Below are 25,277 nucleotides of genomic sequence, written 5' to 3'. Positions count from 1 at the left end.
GGCTGGCCCCAGCGCTTCATGATGTCCAAGAACGCCTGAGCAATATTCATGACTCCCGCAATGTGGGCCGCCGACAGCTGTTCCAGGTTTGCTTCTGCACACAGGCATAGCTTCATGGCCTCCTTGGCTAGAGGGGCGCTCCTGGTACCTCCCCGGCGATTGACATAGGCCACAGCCGTGGCATTCTCCGACAGGACCCGTACTGGCTTCAGGCGCCAACCGAATGGCTCTGAGTTCCGGGAGGTTGATAGACCACTCTGCCTCTGCAGGGGACCAAAGCCCCTGCGCTGTCCTTCCCAAGCAGTGGGCTCCCCAGCCCCACAAAGAGGCGTCCGCCGTGACGAAAACCCACTCCGGGGTCACAAGAGGCATTCCTGTGGACGGCTTGTCTGACCTCAGCCACCAGCTCAGCGCCTTGCGCACCGCTGGATCCAAGGGAAGGCGCACAGCGTAATCCTCCGAAGCTGGAGTCCATCGCTGCCGCAGACAGAGCTGTATAAGTCTCATATGGGCCCTGACCCAGGGCACTACTTCCATTGTGGCCGTCATAGATCCCAAAAGCTGCCCATAGTCCCGAGCCCGAAGAGAAGAGGCTGCTAGGAACTTGTCCACCTGAGCCTGAAGCTTGACAATCCGATTGTCTGGCAGGAACACTCTGCCCACTTGGGGGTCGAATCGAACTCCCAGATACTCCAGGGACTGAGTCGGGCGCAGTTGGCTTTTCTCCCAGTTGAAGATCCACCTCAGGGAGCTCAAAAGAGCAATCACCCGGTCTGAAGCCCTGCTGCACTCTGTATAAGAGGGGGCTCGGATCAACCAGTTGTCCAGATAAGGATGGACTTGTACTCCTTTCTTGCGTAGGAAGGCCGCGATGACCACCATAACTTGGAGAAGGTCCGCGGAGCAGTAGCCAACCCGAAAGGGAGGGCTCTGAACTGGGAGAGTCCTCAGAACTGCAAAACGCGGAAAGCGTTGATGAGGAGGCCAGATGGGAATATGCAAGTAAGCTTCCTTGATGTCCAAGGATGCCAGGAACTCCCCTGCCTGCACTGCCTCTATAACAGAGCGGAGAGTCTCCATCCGGAAGTGCCGAACTTCCAAGGCCTGATGGACCCCTTTGAGGTTGATGATAGGCCGGACAAAACCTCCTTTCTTAGGTACCACAAAGTAAATGGAGTAACGTCCCTTGCCAGGGTGATCTTCTAGCACCGGAACGACCGCACCCAGGCGGATCAGATTGTCCAAAGTCTGCTGCACTGCCACAGCTTGACCGGAGACTTGAAGGGAGAGTGCACAAACCCGATTCTTAAGGGTCGGCAGAACTCTAGCTTGTAGCCGTCTCTGATGACTTCCAGCACTCAAGCGTCTGAAGTTACCCTGGTCCACTCGCCCAGAAACGAGGATAGGCGTCCTCCAATCTGCTCTGGGCCATGGACCAGCGCCCCGTCATTGGGTACGAGACCCTGGGGGCGGACCGAAGGAGGCACCTCCGGGACGGCGGTCTCTGCAAAAGGAATGCTGCTTGGGGGAGAAATTCCTTTTGATGGAAGAGGGGGCAGGGGAGCTCGACTTGCCCGGGCAATACCGACGGGCTTCCTGAAACCGTCCTTTGGAGGAACCGGGGCGGGCATCACTGGCCCGAGCCCTGAGCTCCGGTAACCTCTTGCCCTTAGACGTGCCGAGATCGGTCACAATCTTGTCCAGCTCGACCCCAAAGAGCAGCTTGCCTTTATAAAAGGTAACTTAGCCAGGCGAGACTTAGAGGCGTGGTCAGCAGACCAATGCTTCAGCCAAAGCCACCGCCGTGCAGAGACTGTCTGAGCCATACCTTTAGCCGAGGCTCTCAAGACATCATACAGCCAGCCTGCCAAGTAGGCCAAGCCCGATTCCAGGGCCGGCCAATCAGCCCTCAAGGAAGGATCCGAGGGGGAAGCCCGCTGCGCAAGCGTCAGACACGCCCTGGCCACATAGGAGCCACAAATTGAGGCCTGTAAACTTAAAGCAGCCGCCTCGAAGGACGACTTTAAAGCCGCCTCCAAACTCCTGTCTTGGGCATCCTTTAGGGCCGTGCCACCTTCCACCGGCAACGCCGTTTTCTTAGTCACCGCAGTGATTAAAGAATCCACGGTAGGCCCGAGAAAGGCCTCCCGTTCACCTTCAGGCAGAGGATAGAGGTGGGACATAGCCCTAGCCACTTTAAGGCTCACTTCTGGGAAATCCCATTGAGCCGAAATCAAGGTGTGCATTCATGCACGTGGAAGGTTCTAGGTGGGCGCTTAGTCCCCCGCATAATGGCAGAGCCAACAGAGGCTGAGGGAGAGACGTCCTCCGGAGAGGAACTCTTCAAAATTCTCATGGCCTGCACTAACAGGTTGGGCAAATCCTCTGAGCGAAAGATCCGTGCTGCAGAGGGGTCATCCGCTCCAACCGAGCGGTAATCCGTCTCCTCCAAGGAATCCCCAAAGGACCGTTGGGAGAACTCAGATACGCTGCCCTCATCTACATCAGAGGAGACCGAGTCTTCTAGGGCCCGGAAGTCCACCCGAGGGCGTTTGCTTCCGGAGGCCTCAGCCCTTTGATCAGAGGGGGGAGCCGGGGCAGCGTTTATCATAAGAAAAGCCTGATGCAGCAGCAAAATGAACTCAGGGGAGAAAGCCCCTAGACTGTGCACTTCTGCCGCCTGGGCCACGGCCCTAGACGCGCCCTCAACCGGAGCGGGGGAGGAACATGCTGCGCATCCAAAATGGCGTCCGGCGCGAAACTCCGAGAAGGAGCCGCGCGGGAAGAACGGCGCTTAACTTTGGCCGCTTTCTTGCCGTCGCCCGAATCAAGGGCGACCATAGCATTAACGTCTCCCAGCTCGAGGGCGGCCCAAGAAGAAGCCGTCCGAGCAGAGTGGCCGGCCAACATGGAGTGGGCGAGCAGCGGGGGATGGGCGCTTATGGCGGGAAAAACCGCCGCACCGGAGGAAGAACCGGGACACTGACCGGACTCCAAACTGATGCCCAACAAAGGCGATTCAGGCTTTGAAAACCCCCGCATCCCCGCTAGACGCACACACGCGGTCCAGGGAGCGAATCTTCGCGCCCTCGCCCTCCGACGCTATATGCCATGTGGAGACCGAACGGGGAACCCCCTGCCCGCTATAAAAAGGTAAAATTACCTGCTTCTCGCTCCGAGCTGTAACGAACTGGTGTCCCAGTGAGCAGCTGCAATAAACGCTGATATAAACGTCGAAATAAACGCCCTTAAAGGACGTTCAAATTTTTTTTTTTTAACGGAGCCAGCGGGAGGGGGGAGAAAAGGAGGGACCTGGCACCACCAGGTTTGCACTTGCTCAAGAAGAGCCCTCAACCCCAGGTACTCAACAAAACCTAAGAATTAGGCTTGGAGACCTAGCCAGAGCTGCTGCTGTGTGTGACCACCACCTGCTGAGATAGAGAACATACTGAGGAGTTTCCGGCAGCACATGACCACATATAGGGAGGCAAAAGGATTGCTCTCTATCTCCACCTGCTGGTAGATGGACACAACCCACCAGTCTATGGATTGATCAGCATGATGATATGGAAAAAGATGTTCTACTCCATGTGGAAACTGAAAAGAATAAGACCATTCTTTCCGAGATCCGTCTTCCGCAGCCTAGTGCAATCACTCGTACTCAGTCATCTGAACTATTGTAACTCATTATACGCAGGTTGCAAAGAACAAATACTGAGGAAACTTCAAACAGCACAGAATACAGCAGCCAGACTCATCTTCGGAAAACCAAAATACGAAAGTGCAAAACCCTTACGTGAGAAACTGCTCTGGCTCCCACTCAAGGAACGTATCACCTTTAAAGTATGCACCTTAGTCCACAAAATCATCCACGGTGAAGCCCCACATACATGTCTGATTTAATAGACCTGCCACCCAGAAACGCTAAAAGATCATCCCGAACTTTCCTCAATCTCCACTTCCCTAACTGCAAAGGCATAAAATACAAAGTACTGCATGCATCAACCTTCTCTTATATGAGCACGCAACTCTGGAACACACTACCACGCAACCTGAAAACAATCTACGAATTAACCGACTTCCGCAAACAATTGAAGACTTATCTCTTTGAGAAAATTTACTGCAAGGATCAAAACACATGAAGTCCATACACACTAACAGAAATGCATCAATACACTCTCTTCTGAATTCTCTTACCCCGTATTTTCTCCACAATTAATACTCCACTCACATATAAAATTGTTATACTCTAAGGTTTTCGTGCTATTGTTCTATCGCCCTATTTTTTCCCCATTGTAACATTCCATTGTTTCTACGCTCCAAATGATGTTTTGACTTGACTTTGTCTTCCCATAACTCCTCATAATGTAACCCATACTCGTACTGTAACACATTGTATTTCCATCATTCACAATGTATTGTAAGCCACACTGAGCCCGCAAATAGGTGGGAAAATGTGGGATACAAATGCAATAAATAATAAATAAATATTCCCTTATCTCTTGTTTGTCCTGTTTGTCTGTCCTAATTAGATTGTAAGCTCTGTCGTGCAGGGACTGTCTCTTCATGTTCAAGTGTACAGCGCTGCGTACGTCTAGTAGCGCTATAGAAATGATAAGTAGTAGTAGGTTGTTGTATCAGAACAGCAGCAATTACAGAGTTAACAATAAACGTTACAGTTTTTGGTTAACTAAAATGGATTTTTTGTAAGAAAAGATGGGGCATGAAAGCATTTCGTTAACAGGCTGTTGAGGAGAGGAATAGAATAGGCTGCAACATGCAATGGCATATCCAATCAAGATGTGTGTGTTGTGTATGTCCGCCATCAGTCCCTCCCTTCTCTGAAAATCCCTCCCTTCCCCCCCCCCCCCCCCCCCCCCCCCCCCCCCCCCCCCCCCGTGCCTTAAAATCACTTCTAGTCTTCGCCCGGGCGTGCCAATGGCAGCAGCACTCATAGGCTGCCAGCAGCCTACATGGGCTCTCTCTCTGAATCATCCTGCCCTCTTCAGATGCAACTTCCTGTTTTCTGAAGAGTAGGATGGTTCAGAAAGAAAGCTCCGGTACAGGTTGCAGGCAAAGAGGCAGAGCTCCGGAGTCTCAATGCGTGGATGAGACGATGGTGCAGGGAAGAGGGTTTTAGATTTGTTAGGAACTGGGCAACATTCTGGGGAAGGGGGAGCCTATTCTGAAAGGATGGGCTCCACCTTAACCAGGGTGGGACCAGGCTGCTGGCATCGGCATTTAAAAAGAAGATAGAGCAGCTTTTAAACTAGAAATGGGGGGAAGGCCAACAGTCACTCAAAAGCGCATGGTTCGGGATAAGGTAACTTGTAAGGATACCTCACAAACAGGGAAGATAGGGTTTCTGGATAGTGAGGTTGCACATCAGACCATGGTAGGCCAGGTGCCCTTAAACACAACCAAAGATCAGACAAAAGATGGCAGATCATTAGTGTCAAGTACTAAGCATCATGCAAATAGGAACAACAAACATACTCTGAAATGTCTATATGCAAATGCTAGGAGTCTAAGAAATAAGATGGGAGAGTTGGAATATATTGCACTAAATGAAAAATTGGATATAATAGGCATTACTGAGACCTGGTAGAAGGAGGATAACCAGTGGGACACTGTCATACCGGGCTACAAAGTACAGTGGGGGAAATAAGTATTTGATCCCTTGCTGATTTTGTAAGTTTGCCCACTGACAAAGACATGAGCAGCCCATAATTGAAGGGTAGGTTATTGGTAACAGTGAGAGATAGCACATCACAAATTAAATCCGGAAAATCACATTGTGGAAAGTATATGAATTTATTTGCATTCTGCAGAGGGAAATAAGTATTTGATCCCCCACCAACCAGTAAGAGATCTGGCCCCTACAGACCAGGTAGATGCTCCAAATCAACTCGTTACCTGCATGACAGACAGCTGTCGGCAATGGTCACCTGTATGAAAGACACCTGTCCACAGACTCAGTGAATCAGTCAGACTCTAACCTCTACAAAATGGCCAAGAGCAAGGAGCTGTCTAAGGATGTCAGGGACAAGATCATACACCTGCACAAGGCTGGAATGGGCTACAAAACCATCAGTAAGACGCTGGGCGAGAAGGAGACAACTGTTGGTGCCATAGTAAGAAAATGGAAGAAGTACAAAATGACTGTCAATCGACAAAGATCTGGGGCTCCACGCAAAATCTCACCTCGTGGGGTATCCTTGATCATGAGGAAGGTTAGAAATCAGCCTACAACTACAAGGGGGGAACTTGTCAATGATCTCAAGGCAGCTGGGACCACTGTCACCACGAAAACCATTGGTAACACATTACGACATAACGGATTGCAATCCTGCAGTGCCCGCAAGGTCCCCCTGCTCCGGAAGGCACATGTGACGGCCCGTCTGAAGTTTGCCAGTGAACACCTGGATGATGCCGAGAGTGATTGGGAGAAGGTGCTGTGGTCAGATGAGACAAAAATTGAGCTCTTTGGCATGAACTCAACTCGCCGTGTTTGGAGGAAGAGAAATGCTGCCTATGACCCAAAGAACACCGTCCCCACTGTCAAGCATGGAGGTGGAAATGTTATGTTTTGGGGGTGTTTCTCTGCTAAGGGCACAGGACTACTTCACCGCATCAATGGGAGAATGGATGGGGCCATGTACCGTACAATTCTGAGTGACAACCTCCTTCCCTCCGCCAGGGCCTTAAAAATGGGTCATGGCTGGGTCTTCCAGCACGACAATGACCCAAAACATACAGCCAAGGCAACAAAGGAGTGGCTCAGGAAGAAGCACATTAGGGTCATGGAGTGGCCTAGCCAGTCACCAGACCTTAATCCCATTGAAAACTTATGGAGGGAGCTGAAGCTGCGAGTTGCCAAGCGACAGCCCAGAACTCTTAATGATTTAGAGATGATCTGCAAAGAGGAGTGGACCAAAATTCCTCCTGACATGTGTGCAAACCTCATCATCAACTACAGAAGACGTCTGACCGCTGTGCTTGCCAACAAGGGTTTTGCCACCAAGTATTAGGTCTTGTTTGCCAGAGGGATTAAATACTTATTTCCCTCTGCAGAATGCAAATAAATTCATATACTTTCCACAATGTGATTTTCCGGATTTAATTTGTGATGTGCTATCTCTCACTGTTACCAATAACCTACCCTTCAATTATGGGCTGCTCATGTCTTTGTCAGTGGGCAAACTTACAAAATCAGCAAGGGATCAAATACTTATTTCCCCCACTGTATATCGCAGTGATAGGGTGGACTGGACTGGTGGAGGGGTAGCGTTGTATATTAACGAGAGCCTTCACTCAGATAGATTACAAATTCAGCAGGACACAAATCACACCTTTGAATCATTGTGGGTTGAAATTCCATGTATAAAAGGGAAAAGGACGGTGATAGGAGTGTACTACCGTCCGCCTCGCCAGGATGAGCAGGTAGATGCAGAAATGATAAAAGAAATCAGAGACGCAAACAAAATGGACAATGTGATAATAATGGGTGACTTCAATTACCCAAATATAGACTGGGTAAATGTAACATCGGGACACGCTAGAGAGGTACAATTCCTTGATGAAATCAAGGACAGCTTTATGGAGCAGCTGGTGCAGGAGCCGACGAGAGAAGGAAAAATTCTAGACTTGGTCCTTAGTGGAGCGCATGATCTGGTGAGGAACGTTATGGTACTGGGGCCGCTTGATAACAGTGATCATAATATGATCAGTTTTGGTATCAACCTTGAAGTAACTATACACAGGAAGTCAAATACATTAGCGTTTAACTTTAAAAAAAGGAGACTATGATAAAATGAGAAGAACTGTTAAAAAAAAACTTAGGGGGGGCAACTGAGAGGGTAAAAACTGTACAACAGGCATGGACGATGTTCAAAAATACCATCCTGGAAGTCCAGGCCAAACATATTCCACGAATTAGAAAAGAAAGACGGAAGTCCAAAAGACAGCCGGCATGGTTGAAAAGTGAGGTGAAGGAAGCTATTAGGGCTAAAAGAAACGCCTTCAGAAAATGGAAGAAGGAACCGTCTGAAAATAACAAGAAGCAGCATAAGGAGTGTCAAAGCAAATGCAAGGCGCAGATAAAGAAGGCACAGCTCCAGCCACACTGGCTGGAGCTGTGCCATTTTGTATTAGGTTACATATTTTACTCCAGCCACACTGCATTTGTTCTGCAGATAAAGAAGGCCAAGAGGGATTACAAAAAAAAGATAGCATTAGAGGCAAAAAAAAACATATCAAAAACTTTTTTCGGTATATTAAAAGCAGGAAGCCGGCAAAAGAATCGGTTGGGCCGCTGGATGACAGAGGGGTAAAAGGGGCGATCAAGGAAGATAAAGACGTAGTGGAGAGATTGAATGAATTCTTTGCTTCGGTCTTCACCAAGGAAGATTTGGGTGGGATACTGGTGTCGGAAATGGTATTTCAAGCGGACGACTCGGAGAAACTTACTAACTTCACGGTAAACCTGGAGGACGTAATGGGGCAGTTCAGCAAACTGAAGAGTAGCAAATCTCCTGGACCGGATGGTATTCATCCTAGAGTACAGATAGAACTGAAAAATGAGCTTGCGGAGCTACTGTTAGTGATATGCAATTTATCCTTAAAATCGAGCATGGTACCAGAAGAATGGAGGGTGGCCAATGTGACGCCGATTTTTTAAAAAGATTCCAGGGGAAATCCGGGAAATTATAGACCGGTGAGTCTGACATTGGTGCCGGGGAAAATGGTAGAGGCTATTATCAAAAACAAAATTACAGAGCACACCCTAGGACATGGATTACTGAGACCAAGTCAGCACGGCTTTTGTGTGGGGAAATCTTGCCTGACCAATTTACTTCAATTCTTTGAAGGAGTAAACAAACATGTGGACAAAGGGGAGCTGGTTGATATCGTATATCTGGATTTTCAAAAGGCGTTTGATAAGGTACCTCATGAAAGGCTACAGAGGAAATTGGAGGGTCATGGGATAGGAGGAAATGTCCTAATGTGGATTAAAAACTGGTTGAAGGATAGGAAACAGAGAGTGGGGTTAAATGGGCAGTATTCACAATGGAGAAGGGTAGTTAATGGAGTTCCTCAAGGGTCTGTGCTAGGACCGCTGCTTTTTAATATATTTATAAATGATTTAGAGATGGGAGTAACTAGCGAGGTAATTAAATTTGCTGATGACACAAAGTTATTCAAAGTCGTTAACTTGCGACAAGATTGTGAAAAATTACAGAAGGACCTTACGAGACTGGGAGACTGGGCGGCTAAATGGCAGATGACGTTTAATGTGAGCAAATGCAAGGTGATGCACGTGGGGAAAAAAGAACCCGAATTATAGCTATGTCATGAAAGGTTCCACGTTAGGAGTTACGGACCAAGAAAGGGATCTGGGTGTCATCGTTGATAATACACGGAAACCTTCTGCTCAGTGTGCTGCTGCGGCTAGGAAAGCGAATAGAATGTTGGGTATTATTAGGAAAGGTATGGAAAACAGGTGTGAGGATGTTATAATGCCGTTGTTTCGCTCCATGGTGCAACCGCACCTTGAGTATTGTGTTCAATTCTGGTCGTCGCATCTCAAGAAAGATATAGTAGAATTGGAAAAGGTGCAGCGAAGGGCGACTAAAATGTTAGCAGGGTTGAAACGACTTCCCTATGAAGAAAGACTAAGGAGGCTAGGGCTTTTCAGCTTGCAGAAGGTTATCAATAGAAATCAAACAAAATAAAACATGGAAAAGAAAATAAGATACCACCTTTTTTATTGGACATAACTTAATACATTTCTTAATACAGCTTGCAGAAGAAACGGCTGAGGGGAGACATGATAGAGGTATATAAAATAATGAGTGGAGTGGAACAGGTGCATGTGAAGCGTCTGTTCACACTTTCCAAAAATACTACGACTAGGGGGCAGGCGATGAAACTACAGTGTAGCAAATTTAAAACAAATTGGAGAAAATGTTTCTTCACCCAACGCATAATTAAACTCTGGAATTCGTTGCCGGAGAACGTGGTGAAGGCGGTTAGCTTAGCAGAGTTTAAAAAGGGGTTAGACGGTTTCCTAAAGAATAAGTCCATAAACCACTACTAAGTGGACTTGGGAAAAATCCACAATTCCAGGAATAACATGTATAGAATGTTTGTACGTTTGGGAAGCTCGCCAGGTGCCCTTGGCCTGGATTGGCCGCTGTCGTGGACAGGATGCTGGGCTCAATGGATCCTTGGTCTTTTCCCAGTGTGGCATTCTTATGTACTTAATCTATGAGTGCTGATGCCTGGGTAAAGACTGGGGGTGATTTAAGGTACAGTGGGAGAGAGGAGCAGGGGGAGGGAGGGAATTGTCAGATGTTTGCGGGGCCAGGCTGGGAAGGAAAGAGAGAAATGCAGAAGGAGAGAGAAGAGAGGAAAATGCAGGCGTATCCCCTGTTGAAAATTCCTGATTGAAAAATACTGGCATCATGAGATCAGGAAACTGTCTGTTCCTGTTTTCAGAAAGACATTGAAATGTTATTTATTTCCTAGAGGTTGAATTTTAGGAGTGTTTATTGTGTATTCCTTTCAATTTTATTGTATATCATCTAGAATGACTATATAAATTTTTATAAGTAAATAAATGTGTAATTAAAATTTTTGTTCTGGGTGTTCTCAGAGAGCACGCGAGTGTGTATGATTCTCAGAAAGAGAGCATGAGTGAACATACGTGTGTTTTGGCACTCTGAATGCTACAAAATATAAAACATGGCTCCCAACAGAAAAAGGTTGGACAAGCCTGGTCTAGCAGGACTCAAGGAAAGGAAATTAGCAGATAAGAACAAGTTTCTCTTTTTTTCTCAAGAGGCCAAAATTATGAAGACAATATTCATAATGTTTTTTCCACATGAAGTGGATGCCTGAAAACTGCCCTTGCTCAGTGCAGCTAAAAGTCTGTGCTCTGTTTCACAATGTGGGCACTTTCAACACACTGAGCATTTCCAGCATTTATAAATAAGAAGTGTGGCATTTCTTTTGTCACAAAGGTTGTACTTGTGATTCCATTATTGAAATAATTCTATAAATAAAATTTAAGAAAAAATGTAGCAATGGACTTCTAAAAGTCTGTACATACAGTGGGAGTAAACTCAAGACTGGATTGGACTGTCCTGATAAGATTGAGTCTGTCACCCTTCCTCCAATGTGCCTGTCCCTGATATTCACATTATTGTCATCATCTGTAAGGGCAGCATCAGTTGGCTAAGAAGAGGATATGTTAAATCACAAAGAATTTAACATGCACGCACACACCATTTGCTTCTAATACATAAAGCCTAAAGTCTGAGTTGGAAATTTTGCTGTATATCTTCTTATTACAGCATTGTAATAAAAAATATTTTCCTTCTAAATTTGTTTCTTACTAAGAATTATTTAGGATTGTGTAAGAGTGTTACTAGCTTTGGTATATTGGTTTTATAGCAGTAAAAAAAAAAAAAAGAGTATGAACCATCACAAGAGGAAAGACTTATTAGTGGGAATAAGGAAATTTTAACATGGATGGAAGCGACTATGACTGAGCATTAAAGATTAAGTTAAGGGATGGTATTCTCAGAGCTGATGTCTGCTTCCTGCTAAATCGAAGTATCAAGGACTATGAGGATATGGCTCTCTCTGTGTCCTTCACTTTGGAGTCTATAGGCAGTATGAGTGAGACTGGTAGTTACCTGGCCACTGTGATCACCACCCCCAAGATGGTGATAGCAGTCAGGATGTGCTGCACTGTAAGGACATCCTCATCGTACACAGTCAGACAAATCAGCACAGCCAGGATGGAGCCAGAGAAGAAACCCACATTCTTGGCAATGATGGTGAGAAGCGGAGAAGTGAAGGAGTTCATGTACTTGCTGGCAGGCTTGTAACCACGGCTCAACCGGGTCTGCAGCTCATGGTTGAGTTCATTGAAATGCCGGAGGTAAAGGCGCCCATAGAGGGACCAGCGGCGTGCGCCAAGGCTCCCAGGCTCCCGTTTAATGATCTCTGTGTAGCTGAAAAAGGCATAAAGGATCTGCCAAACCAGAATGAAGGGGCATAGCAGCAGGTTAGCCAGACCCAGTAGCAAGATGGTACGGCTGAGCTGCTGGGCCAGTTCCAGTCTGTTTCCCGCCCGTTTGTATTTGGGCTGCAGGTTCCATTTGTTTTGGAAGAGGGAGCCTGGACCCCAGAAGAAGAGCAGCTCCAGGTTGTACTTGAGGCCCTGGGTGAGGAAGATGACCTCCCCAACCAGAGGCAGCTGGAAGCGGATTGGCAGCAGGGACTTGTTGACCATGGCCACCATGTAGTTCTTGAAGCGTAGGATACGGTGATAAATGTCAAGCTCTGTTAGTTCCTTCTTGTGGACACACATCTGCTGCTCACGCTGCAGGGAGATGAGGCGGCCTTGCACTTCCTGCCAAGTACAGTTACGCAGTTCTACCTAGAAAGAGTAGAACAGAGGTGTGTTACCATTACACAAGAGAAGGAAGAGCAGGAAACAGTAACACAACCAAGCAAAGCAATGCAAGCAGAGGGAGGCAAGAGAGGACAACTGTACAACCAGAAAGAAAGATACAGAGTAGGAGTCACCTCAACCACACCTCAGGGGGACCCCCAACAATTACATTATCAGAAAGAATATTCAGATCTCAAGTATAATTGTTGAATCTCTGTTCCACTCTTCCAAATCCCACTCCAGCAAAGTATTCAGGGCTCAGAAACAAACTGCGGCTTTGTCTCCTTCTTCCTCATGCACCCCCCCACCCCCACCCTGTCCCATCTACCTTTCCAAGTGACACTCACAGAAGGAATTTTCAGGGCTCGGATATAGAAGTTACGGATCTCCCAGTAACTCAGCAGGTTACAGATCATTTTGATGAGGCGATAAAGCCAAAAGATGGCAGCCATGACCAGCAGAAAAATGATCCAACTATTCTCCTGGATCCTATGAAAGGAATCAAACACAGAGGGAATGCGAGTGTGCTGGGATCAGAGTCCAAATTCCCCTTTTTTAGTTTACAATACAATGGGATACATCAGCAAAACTTCATATCAGTGATATAGACGACTATATACAAGTGACACAACCTGAGACACTCAGCAAGGCTGCTTGTGTGTAACTGTACCTCCCTCACAGGACACACAACCTGGGACACACTCGGTGATACTGCCTGAGGTTGACTATACCTCACTCACAGGACATGAACTACATTTACCAAAGGGCTTTCCCATTTTGTGTGACTGGGGGAATAAAGTTTAGGATGTCTGGCCCAAAGTGTGATGAAGGACAATGTGTGGGCTCGTTATGAAGCTCCACAACAGAGGAGTTACCAGTTTCTGTGTAGATAGGGAGATCACTGTATCTTTTCTCTCTGCTGTTTTTGTGAGCTTTTACAACGGTTCCAAGGAAAGGAGAGTACTAATCCCTCCCATATTCTCAGCTGTCCTCTGCACAAATGCCTCCAAGTATATTTAACTAAGGTTAAAGCCTTGTTGGATGTTAGTAAACAGGAGCATGTGTCATCTCCTGTTTCACAGAAATGCATTGAGCAAGATGAATTTTTAACTCGTACACATTGTTCCTGACTCATCGTCTATACCAGATCTAGTTACAGCTTATGCATTGATAGCTAAGCCTAAAATGCACATGTAATTATTTACACACACAGATCAACTGCTGAAGCCACACTGATGAAGAGATTTGGGAAGAGGGCAATTTCTAAACTTCTCTTGGTGTCCCTTTGAAAACTGAGTCTGGTGGGGAAATGCAGGCACCTTATATGGTAACACATTACATGATGGCAGGTATCAAATCAGATCAATTCTTGTATACCACTAATATCCCCTTTCCAGGATTCAGTGTGGTTTACATTCTAGGTGAGACAAAAGTTTGAGGTATGAGAACAATTAGAGACCATTGCTGTAATGCATGAGACCAAAAACATTATAGGAAAGGATAATGGATGATGCTAGCAGGTAGAAGTCAATGGATTGTTATGAGGCAGTCTTTCGAAAGAGGAAGGCTTTTAGTCTCTTCCTGAAGCTAAGGTAGCTGTTTTCTGTTCTGATGGTAGTAGGTACAGAGTTCCATATTTTAACTCCAAGTACAGGGAATAGAGAGCTGAAAAATCTTCTGATTTCAAATTGTCTTTTGAAATGGTGACACTAACATCAGCTCTGTCAGTCTGTTAGACTGGACCAAGCATTGCAAAGTGGTCTTAGTCAGCAGTTCAGAGGTGAAACCCTGTAAAATTTGAAACACTAAACAAGTAGCTTTGAACCTGAGTCTTTCTGCTATGGGAAGCCAGTCCAGTTTGTTAAGATGTTAGAGGAGTGTGGTAGCCGTGATGAGTTGAAAGATGAATTGAAACACTAGCATATCTATTCAATCTGTATATTAGTCTAGCAACTGTATTCTGTATGATTTGCAATTTTTTTCTGATATTGACACTTAATACCAAGAAACAGAACGCTACAGTAATCCAAGTGAGGTAGGACTAACATCTGGACTAGTAGTGCAAAGGCTTTTTGGTCGAAGAATGATCTGACTAGATGTAGCTATCTCATTTTGAATAGTGTTTTCTTCCATAGCTGGTTAATGTGGGAAGAGAAGGTGAGTGAAGAATCAAGACACCTAGTACTCTGGCTTCAGACTTGACTGTAAAGATTTGACCACTGGACAAATATTGATGATGGAACCTCAATTCCCTGATTTCGGAATCACAGGACCTTGGTTTTTTCACATTCAGTTTCAATTTACTGGTCAGAGCCCAGGTGCTAACAACAGTCATGCAATTCGCTACAGACTGAGTTGTATCTTTTTTTGATGCTGTCACTGGTAAGAGAAGCAGTATGTCATTCACGTAGGATAATAGTAGTTCATTAAGACCCAGGAGTATTGAGGCAAGGGATGACATAAAGAGATTGAACAGGATAGGTGAGAGGGGAGATCCATGCAGAACCCCATAATTAGGAGACCAGTAGTTGGAAAGTTGGTTGTTTTGCCTAACAGATTAGCTTTGATTTGAAAGGAATTCAATGAACCATTTGATCACAGTTCCGATTATTCCTATCTGGTCCAGGCGTTCGAGTAGCAAGGTGTGGTCAGCCGCATCGTACGCTGCTGATATATCAAATTAGAGAAGAATTACTTGGTTGCCTTTGTATAGGTGTTGTTTGACATATGTAGTTAGAACTAGCAGCAATGTTAACGTACTATGTGACGATCTGAAAACAAATTGTGACCAGTGTAATATAGAAATGTTTTCCAGATAAAAGTCGTTTACTGATGTGGGTTTCTAATACTTTAATAAAATTGGGTATGCTTTTCACTGGACGGTAGTTTGCAGGCGATGTTACATCTAGCCCAGATCAACAACAGAGTGAGAACGAATTTGCACATATCGGGAGAAAGAGAGCCAGTTTTTAACAGCTCATTGAGATCATTGAGTAACCAGTTTACTGCTTCCATAGGGATGGATTTGAGTAGGTATTTTGGGTATTGATCCAGGGAGCAGTTGGTTCAGGAGCATTTCAACAGCAGTGATCTTACATCTTCAACTGTAGTGTTTGAAAAGATTCCCAATTTTGGTCATTTTCCTCTGTTGGAGTAGTTTTAGATAGTTCAGACCTAATTTGGAGGACCTTAATAGCGAAATGACCAACTAAAATAGAACATCTAGTCTGCTCAGTAAAGGTGGCTAGAATTGTAATTGCTATTCTGTGCAGGTCCCCCCCCCCCCCCCCCCCCCCCCACGGTTCTTGTGTTGGCTGTCCTCCTGTCTTCTTAGAAATGCAAAAATGTAATTTCACTGTTGTTTTGAGCTGAGATGCCCAACATTTGGTTTCAACCCTCTTGCTACTAAGGAATCCTCTGCGTTTACCCTATGCCTTTTTGAATTCCAGACATTGACCACTCTTTCTATAAAGAAATATGTCCTAATGTTGCTTCTGGGTTTACTTCCTTGCAGCTTTGTATCATGACACCTAGATGTACGGTGTCCATTCTTTTTTAAATGGTTTGTTTCTTGTCTATTAAAACATTTCAAGTATTGAATCTGGCGTCTACAACTTGTTCAAAATACTGGAGTGAAACTTCTCTAATAAGGCTAATAAATATGATCACATTCTTCCAGCCACCTTTAGTATTCATTTAAAATTTTTCCTTCAGACTCATCAGGCCTATTATTCTTTGGCTCCTGCTTGTTTGACCACCCTGGTCTCGCCTTACTGTCCACTTTTTGTGCTTAGATCAGCTAATTCTAACCTTATGGTGATCCCTATCATTGCCTGGCTGCATCTCAACAACTCTCATAGCAACTTGGCTTTTTGTTACTGTGCACTTGTTCTCTGGAATAATCTTTCACTTGATCTCTATATCTTCTTGCTCTAAATTCAAAGTGGTTTTGAAGACCTGGCTCTTTAGGCATGTTTGTCTTTTGGACGGAATCTAAGAGCCCCAATCCCCTCTTCCCCTACCTTTCTTTTTTTTTTTTTTCATATTGTCTTCAGGATTGTGCAAGATTCTCCCTGCCCTTTTTTAACTTATTAATGTTTTTTTTTCTGTTCCCTCATTACTGTCATGTAAACCACCTTGATGGCAATTTGACAATATAATATGTTTGCAATAAATAAACAAACTTATGGTGGAGATGAAAACAGTAATGGAATTCAAATATGTGTGGGATAAACACAAAGGAATCCTGTTTTGAAGGAATGGATCTATGGTATTTTAGCGGACATTCCTGCTTATAATCGAAAGAGAAAAACGCCTATATTGCGACCCAAATCGGGAGATGGGTGTCTTTCTCCTGTGGGCGCCCAAATCGGTATAATCGAAAGCCGATTTTGGGCATTTCCAACTGCAATCCATCGCGGAAACGGGTGAAGTTGACGGGGGCGTGTTGGAGGCGTGGTGAAGGCGGAACTGGGGCGTGGTTATCGGCCAAGGAGAGATGGGCGTCTTTAGCTGATAATCGGGAAAAAAAGGCGTTTTTACCGCGATTTTGGGTCACTTTTTTTAGACCCTTTTTTTTCCACGAACAGGTCCCAAAAAAGTGCCCCAACTGACCAGATGACCACTGGAGGGAATCGGGGATGACCTCCCCGGACTCCCCCAGTGGTCACTAACCCCCTCCCACCAAAAAGACCCCATTTTAAAAACTTTTTTTCCAGCCTATATGCCAGCCTCAAATTCCGTACCCACCTCCATGACAGCAGAATGTGTTCTATCCTGTGACAGCCTTTCCCTGGTTCTGATGTGGGTCTCGGGTGAGTGTGACACCTTTTCTGTTATGCACACTGCAGAGTCACACCAGCAATGCATTGTAGTGGGTATAGGGTATTGGGCTCCGTGATTCCGCTAGCTTGTGTTAAATGCTCACGATGTTGGTAGTTGGTAGGCTCTACTCCCATGGTGCTTTTCCCCCTGCTTACTGGGTCAGAGTGTGCCCTGTTTTGTTTCCGGTAGTCCATGAGGTAGTGGCCATTTTTGTAAGCCAGTTTTAGATCCCTTTCACGTGTTAGCCACGTTACAGAACTTAGTTCTTACCTTGAATGTGGCTGAAAGAGGGCACTGTACACCATTCTGCCAGCTCGGACCTACTGCTAATCTCAGTACCAGGGAGACTCTTTGCCAGTGGGGCACAACCTCTGATCTGCAGTTAACTGTGAGTATGCATGCTTATTCCAATAAAGGACGTTTAAGGAGAGATTAGTCTTCAGGTGTCAACTGGTGTGCCAATGTTATATAGCAGCAACAAGTCCTAGAAGCCTGCGTGTATGCAGGTCCCTGGAGCACTTTTAGTGGGTACCGCAGTGCACTTCAGCCAGGTGGACCCAGGCCCATCCCCCCTACCCTGTAACACTTGTGCTGGTAAATGGGAGGCCTCCAAAACCCACTGTACCCACATGTAGGTGCCCCCTTCACCCCTAAGAGATATGGTAGTGTTGTACATTTGTGGGTAGTGGGTTTTGGGGGAGGGGGTTGGGTGCTCAGCACCCATGGTAAGGGAGCTATGCATGTGGCAGCGTTGTCTGAAGTCCACCGCACTGATCTCTAGGGTGCCCAGTTGGTGTCCTGGCATGTCAGGGGGGCAAGTGCACTACGATTCGTGGCCCTCCCACGACCAAATGGCTCGGATTAGGACGTTTTTGAGCTGGGCGTTTTTAGTTTCCATTATCGCAAAAAAAAAAAAAACCCCAGCTGAAAAACGTCCATTTTTTCGAAAATACTGTCTGTCCCGCCTCTTCACGTACCCGTTTTCGGACATAGACGCCCATGGAGATAGGCGTTCGTGTTCGATTATGCCCCTCATTGGGTGGCAACGACGATAATTGGGAAGCAAAATCGGTGCTGGGCAGACTTCTATGGTCTACGCCCTAATCACAACTGAATAGATATGGATGGGCTGGAGTGTAAATTTAAGGAGCTTCGACATTAGCTTCAGAACTTTTAGTACAAGAACAGTGCTGGGCAGACTTCTACGGTCTGTGCCATTCATTTTCTCTTGCTGTCACCCTTAATCTATTTCTACATCTATGTTTGCTCTCTTCCTCTATAGGTCTGTAGTTCTTTTCTTCTCATCACTTCTCTCATGTTCTATAAGAAGTATAACAGTTAACATGATAGCTGAAACGGACTATGGCATTGATCTACCTTATGCAGTTTCTTTTGTGGCGCAATGCAACAGACTCAAGTTGGTCTCCCACTTTCCCTTCATGTTTTCACAGCTAGGACTGGCTGCTCTTCAGCTTTCTCTTTTTTGAAACACAACTTGCCCTCTCTTTACAATCTTTAAGAAATTACTCATATCACATGTTCCCTTCATAAAATTCTACTTGATCATTATTCCTCTGTTTTTTTCTAATTCTTTGTCCTTGCTCTCTATACTTCTGTTGTGTGCCATATACAGAATTTCCTATTCATGAGTGAAAAAATCCTACCCAAGTCTGCCTAGAGCTTTCTTATCCAAGATTAGCCTGAAAACTTTTTTATTTGAAAAGGCTTTTGGGGATCGGCCGGTCCTCGGTGCCTTGTCATCTCGAATCCACTGATCTGTTCTATTTTATTCTGTTCTGTATTGTTTTCAACTGTACTGAATAAGACTATCCCCCGTTTACAAAGCCGTGCTTGTGGCTGCTGCGCGGCAATGCTGACACAGTCGCTGTGTCGGCAGTACCACACTGCCAGCTGCTAGCGCGGCTTTGGAAACAGAGACCTATATTTTGTTTCCTTTCTTTTTCCTTTTTTTCTTCCATTGTTGTATGAATGGTTGATTTCCTATTTTATTATGATGTTCGTTTCCTAATTTTTTTTATTGATTTTATTATGTAAACGGTTCTGTGATGTTTGCAGTAAGGGTAGTATATGAAACTGAAATAAACCATAACTATAAACCATCAAAATTCTCTCTTCCTAAAAGTAAACACAACTGTCAATCATCCAGCTCCTTGTCCCATCAGATTAAAAAAACAAAACAAAACACAAAGAAAGAAACCAGACTCCAGATATATTTAGTAAACTAAGCTGGTGCTTCATTTTAAATCCCTGTATTTTTCTTGCAGCCTTTACAAAAATATAATCAGTAGTTTTTCCCACAGGATATATTAGTCATCAGTTATTTTAGTCAACTGCCTTTCAAATCTTTACACAACAAAAAATAGCAAAACCAAGGGTCCCATTTACTAAGCCACGTAGGCGCCTACACGCGCACCAATTCGGAGTTGCTGCCCAGCTACTGCGTGGCCCATGCGGTAATTCCATTTTTTACGTGTGTCCACATTTTATTTTCTGGTGCACGCCAAAAATCGGGCAGTAACTCCGACTTGACGTGCATAGGCGATTACCGAGCGGTTAACATGAGACCTTACCGTTAAGTCAATGGCTGGTGGTAAGGTCTCAGACCCAAAATGGACGCACCAATGTTTATTTTGCCGCACGTCCATTTTCGGCAAAAATTTTTAAAAGGCCTTTTTCACAGGTGTGCTGAAAAATGGATCTTTGCGCGTCCATAACATGCGACTACACTACCGCAGCCCATTTTTCAGCGTGCCTTTGTAAAAGGACCCCAAAATTTATTAAGTGTGGTATACAAGCCATTTAATATGCTGAAGGAAAACAACAGACTGCCACCTGAAAATTTTATATATACGAAAGATAAAATGATGGAGCAAACCCATTACTAAACAAAGACTAACATCGCTTTACAAGGAAATAATTTGACATACCTGCTAATTTTCTTTCCTCAAGTCCAACCAGACCAGTCCAGAATGCATGGATTATGTCTATCAGCTGGCAGAGACAGACTAAAAAAGTGTGAGCTCTCCGCTATAAGAGGTTCTATGTAGTCACAGTTAATTAGTATTCTTGTCCACTAAACAAGACAAAAAAATCTGATCTTCAAAATTTGTTTCTTCACACATCCAAATATTGCAAAATCTTAAACTCATCCCCCCCCCCCCCCCCCCCCCAAACTTCCTGTCTGATGGATGGCAATTTTATTATCTGGTTAATATGGGAGACAGAAACTACCTTGAGAGAAAGAAAGGAATTATCCTAATAAGAAATCCCAGTGTCAGAAAAACTTCTGGAAGAAGATATTGCAACAGAAAGGACATTTTCAAAGACAGATCTTTTAAGATAATTTTTCTCAAAGACTCAAAAGGTGAGCCACCAAAACTCAAGACCAAATTTAGATTCCATGAAGGAACAATGTAATGTAGTGGAGGCCGCAAGTGAGCTACATCCAGCATAACTAGCAGAAGAAAGGAGGTGTTAATAGTCCTTTAAAAGACATTGGTGAGGCATCACCTGGAGTAATGTGTTCAGTTTTGGAGGCTGTATCTCACTAAGGACATACAAAGACTTGAAGTGATTAAGAGGAAGGCAACAAAAAAAGGTATCGAGTTTGTGCCAAACGATGTTTGAGAAGAGACTTGAAAACCTGAATAAATATACCCTAGATGGAAAGAGGAAAAGGGGAGATACAATACAGATGTTTAAATACAGTATAGTCTCGATCATCCAACGTAAATGGGACCGGCCTGTTCTCGCATAAGTGAAAAGTCGGATAATATGGAAAACACTGCAAAACCCCCTCAAACAATGCATAAACAAAGGTATAGAGTTGCTGATTTTCAAAAATTGTTCTAAAACGAAGATTTTTAATAGAAATAAATGCGATGACATCACCAGGGGAGGGTCTGTCGGATATGCCGGATGGTTAGATTAGCAAAGGTCTGATAATCGGGATTGTACTGTACTTGAAAGGTATTTTTCTAAACAAATCTTTTCCAGAGACAAGGAAGCAGTAAACCTAGAGGACATGAATTGAGGTTACAGTGTGGTTGACTCAGGAGTAACATCAGGAAGCTCTTTTTCGAGGAGAATATGGTGGCTGCCTGGAATGCCCTTCCAGGGGAGGTGGTGGAGACAAAACCAGTGACAGAAAAAATGTGCGGGACAAACACAAAAGATCCCTATATGGAAAGAGGATGGAATCAAAACAAAACTTAGCAGTGCTCAGATGGCAACTCCAGTAGTTAGGAAATAAGGCCAGTGCTGGGCATATTTCTACGATCTATGGCAAAACAGAGCAAACTTCTACAGTCTGTGTGACCTGAATATAAAAAACCAGTTATGAATGGTCTGTTGTGGGCTTCAACAGCAACTCCAGCAGTTGGGACATAAGGCCAATGTTGGGCAGACTTCTATAGTCTGTGTCCCAAATATAAGAAGGACAGACCAAAAATGTGTGAAACCCGCTAGCGAGCCTTTCTGAGGCGTAGCCCCCACGTTGTGGAATTCACTCCCAGAGGAGCATAACTCGAGACTAGCTCTGCTTCAGGAAGCAGGTGAAAGCCTGGCTCTTCTCCCAAGCCCTTACACACTCATTCTACACCTGGACTAGCTTGCTACACACATTGTAGCATAGATCAGTTCCTTATCTACTACTACTTGACATTTCTAAAGTGCTACTAGGGTTACATAGCTAACCACCAAGTTATCCCAACTGACTCAGTACCACGCATCTTGTTCCCATCATATATCTGCTCTTGGTCCCTCAGCTGTATTGTAGAAACTATTTAGCATCATATCTATGTTAGCTGAATGCTCTAATGCATGCTTATTAGGTGTACCATTAGTATTATGCTAACACTGTACTATATCTCTGGTATTTGAATTCCACTGCTGTTAAATGTGTATATTTTTAATACTGTTTCACCATAGTTCTATTATTAGGTTTCAATTTACTGTTTTCAAGTTTACCTCATTTATTGCATTTATGTTTATTCTTGGTTATTTTACTATTATTATGCTGTTAACAAAATTGTAAGTTTTACGTTAAACTGTACCTGACCGCCTTGGGTGAATTTCTTCATAAAGGCGGTTAATAAATCCCAATAAATAAATAACAAGTATGCATATTTTATATCACATTCATATTATATATTACAGTATATCTCAGAGAGGAAGGGGAAGACACCTTAATGTTGATACTGAGTAAAATGCTGTCAGTTTAATCAAGTATGGACAATGGATTTGACTGTGCTGAAGATAAGCCAAAGAAATAGCTTCTTTCAACAAACATATAATGGTCACTTTAGCAGGTGCTTTGCCCTTTTGAGGTAACGGTAATGCATTTTGATTTACTGCCTTTCTATGGTACAACCAACGTGGTTTACATATTACATTCAACTCCTTTCTCTGTCTCTATTAAAGCTCACAAGGCATTTACTTTAGGCAGTTTCAACTTTTTCTACTCCTCGGGCAGCAATAGATGGAGTTTGCCCATGGCCCTTCCTACTCATAGCCCGCTGTCCAGATCTCCCACTCTGCCATGATCAGGATTTGAATAGCCTGATGAACTAGAAAGGCCTTAGTGGGCTTCTGGATACCCTCCAGAATAGGATCTCCAGATGAAGGAGCCTGTACATCTGGTTCATAAGTAATTGATGCTTCCAGAGCCTGAATAATCATTCCCACAAGCTCTTTCCTCCGGAGGAGACGTACAACCATGAGATCATCTTTTTCAAGCACTATAGTTTAATCTTTTTCCAAAGGGTCTGCCCAAAGCACGGGCAATGCTCCATTGGTCAGATAAGTCCCATGATCCCATAGAGCTAACTTTATGCTCTTTTAGGGCACCTAGCTGGGTCTCTTCACTTGAGTAGGACCCTCTATTCCCACTCTCTTGATAGATCCCAGTCCCAGAGAAAGAAGCTTAGACTTCCACATAAGGAAAGTCTTATGAAAAAGAAAGGGAAAAATCACCCTATATCCTGCTGGGGACAAGGGGGTCTCTTCTGGACTCCAAATGGCTGCCTAGGCTGTCTGAGCCAGTAGAAGTCTTCTCTGAAATGTGGGATGAAGGAAGAACAGACACTAATACCTCTCCTGTGTCCTGAGATAAAATGGCTGCCTCTACCACCATTTTCTGAGACACAAGTTATTTTTCCCTTGGACACAGAAACCTTCTACCTCCCTTTGCTGCTTTTTTAGTTCCTGCAGGACATAACAAAGAAGGCCCTGGTAGCTCCCATGGCAACACTCAAACTGCTTACAACTGCTACACCTGCCACATCGGGAGTACTTCTTCACAGCCTCTGTCAGGATTGTCCATTACAGCACGCTCAAAAACATAACACTACATGCTTGAATGCTGCCCTAAGGGCCCCCTGGAACTGTCAGGACTGTCATGTTTGTGCTTCTATTGTCCTCGAAAGTGGAAACAATATGCTGCACCACACCACTGAAGAAACACAAACCCACAGCTCTCCTGCTGTTATATGCCTCCTCCTCTCCCTGTGCCAACAGAAACTTGACTCCTGCTCCTCTGATGCCAAACGGTACCACCGCACTGCACTTATCCCCAAACTAGCTTCCAACATGAACTGCAGGGAGACAGAGGGAGAGGTGTCAGTAACTCATAAAAGCTACATCCCAGTACTGCTGCCCCTATCAACTGATTCCTTCACTCTTTGGGGGTGGGAACTTGGCAACTAACCAGAGCTCCCTCGTGAAAGTGCTGCCCCTGCAAGCTGACTTATCTCTCTCGTTTTTTTTGTTTGTTTGTTTTGTTTAACTTAAAAAGACAAAGAAACTCGAACAATTCCACTACTCCCCAGACACAAAAGAGTTGGAAGAGAGTGAAGATAGGGGAGAAAAGATGGAGGGGGAAAGGAACTAAACTTCTCTAGTGCTATATAACCTGTTGCTCTGATCTTCCAGCTGCTTAGCTCAACTGGATGACCAGTTCTCCAACTGGGCCAAGACTGCATGGGACGTCCATCATCATCTGCTGGAAACAGACAATACTGAGTAGCTATAGCTGCGTGGAACCTCTTAAAGAGTAGAGTTCACAGCTTTAGGCTTTATCTCATCTACTGGCTGACAGACATAACCCATGGGTTCAGAACTGGTCTGGTGGGATGACAGACTCTATATGGAATATTGTCCTGACAGTGCTTCCCAAGTCGGTCCTGGAGTACCCCCTTACCAGTCAAGTTTTCAGGATTTCCACAATGAATATGCATGAGATTGATCTGCGTAGACTGCCTCCACTGAATGCAAATCTCTTTTATTCATTGTGGATATCCTGAAAACCTGACTGGCAACAGGGTACTCCAGGACCGACTTGGGAAACACTGCCTTATAAGACCCATACTGCAAAGAGATTTCAGGCTGAACATGCACACATCTATAATTAGACACACAAACTGCACATTCTGAAATCCATACCATAAAGAAGGCAGAGTCCTAACAAATATACAAAAACACAGAATAGGATCTGACTGGGAACAGAAGTGTAGCACTGGATGTGTGCAAAAATGCAACACTGCATGGATGAAGGGCATTTCTATTTCTACAGCAAAGCTTGGGGACAGAATATCCTCAAGGTCAGTGGTGCACCATTACACAAGGACAGCACACTCCTGCGAGCAGCAGTCTGGTACTCACAGAGGTAGGGCATTTCTACAGGCCATGTGCACTGTACTCCTATGGGAAGGATCTTTCAGGAATATAAGAAATACATCGTAAGGGGACAGCTTACCTCAGGGCACACTGTGGGGCAGGTAGGATGGCATCTGTTAGTGTCACTTTGTTTCTCTCTGGCGAAGTGGAGGAGTGTGTGTGGTTTACTGCCTTGTTTGCAAAGAGCACATCATATTCCACACAGTGAAACAGGAAGGTAGTGAATGTCACAACAAACAGAAACTGCCTGTATGGGAAAGAAAGTACCCACAGCAAAAACAAAGTAGTAAGT

General features: G+C 44.8%; 1 protein-coding gene across 1 annotated transcript in view; it reads right to left on the bottom strand.

Moving 5' to 3' along the window:
• The window catches only part of ATG9B (autophagy related 9B), a 250,985-nt gene that overhangs the window by 135,171 nt on the left and 90,537 nt on the right, over positions 1–25,277 (bottom strand). Inside the window, exons 6-8 of the mRNA XM_030195602.1 lie at positions 25,065–25,232; positions 12,814–12,955; positions 11,703–12,451 (exon numbers count right to left, since the gene is read on the bottom strand). Coding sequence (XP_030051462.1) covers positions 11,703–12,451; positions 12,814–12,955; positions 25,065–25,232 — 1,059 coding nt within the window. The remainder of the gene's footprint in view (positions 1–11,702; positions 12,452–12,813; positions 12,956–25,064; positions 25,233–25,277) is intronic.

This window comes from Microcaecilia unicolor, chromosome 1 (genome assembly GCF_901765095.1).
Source record: "Microcaecilia unicolor chromosome 1, aMicUni1.1, whole genome shotgun sequence".
NCBI lineage: Eukaryota > Metazoa > Chordata > Amphibia > Gymnophiona > Siphonopidae > Microcaecilia > Microcaecilia unicolor.
This window is presented reverse-complemented; position numbering and strand designations above follow the sequence as displayed.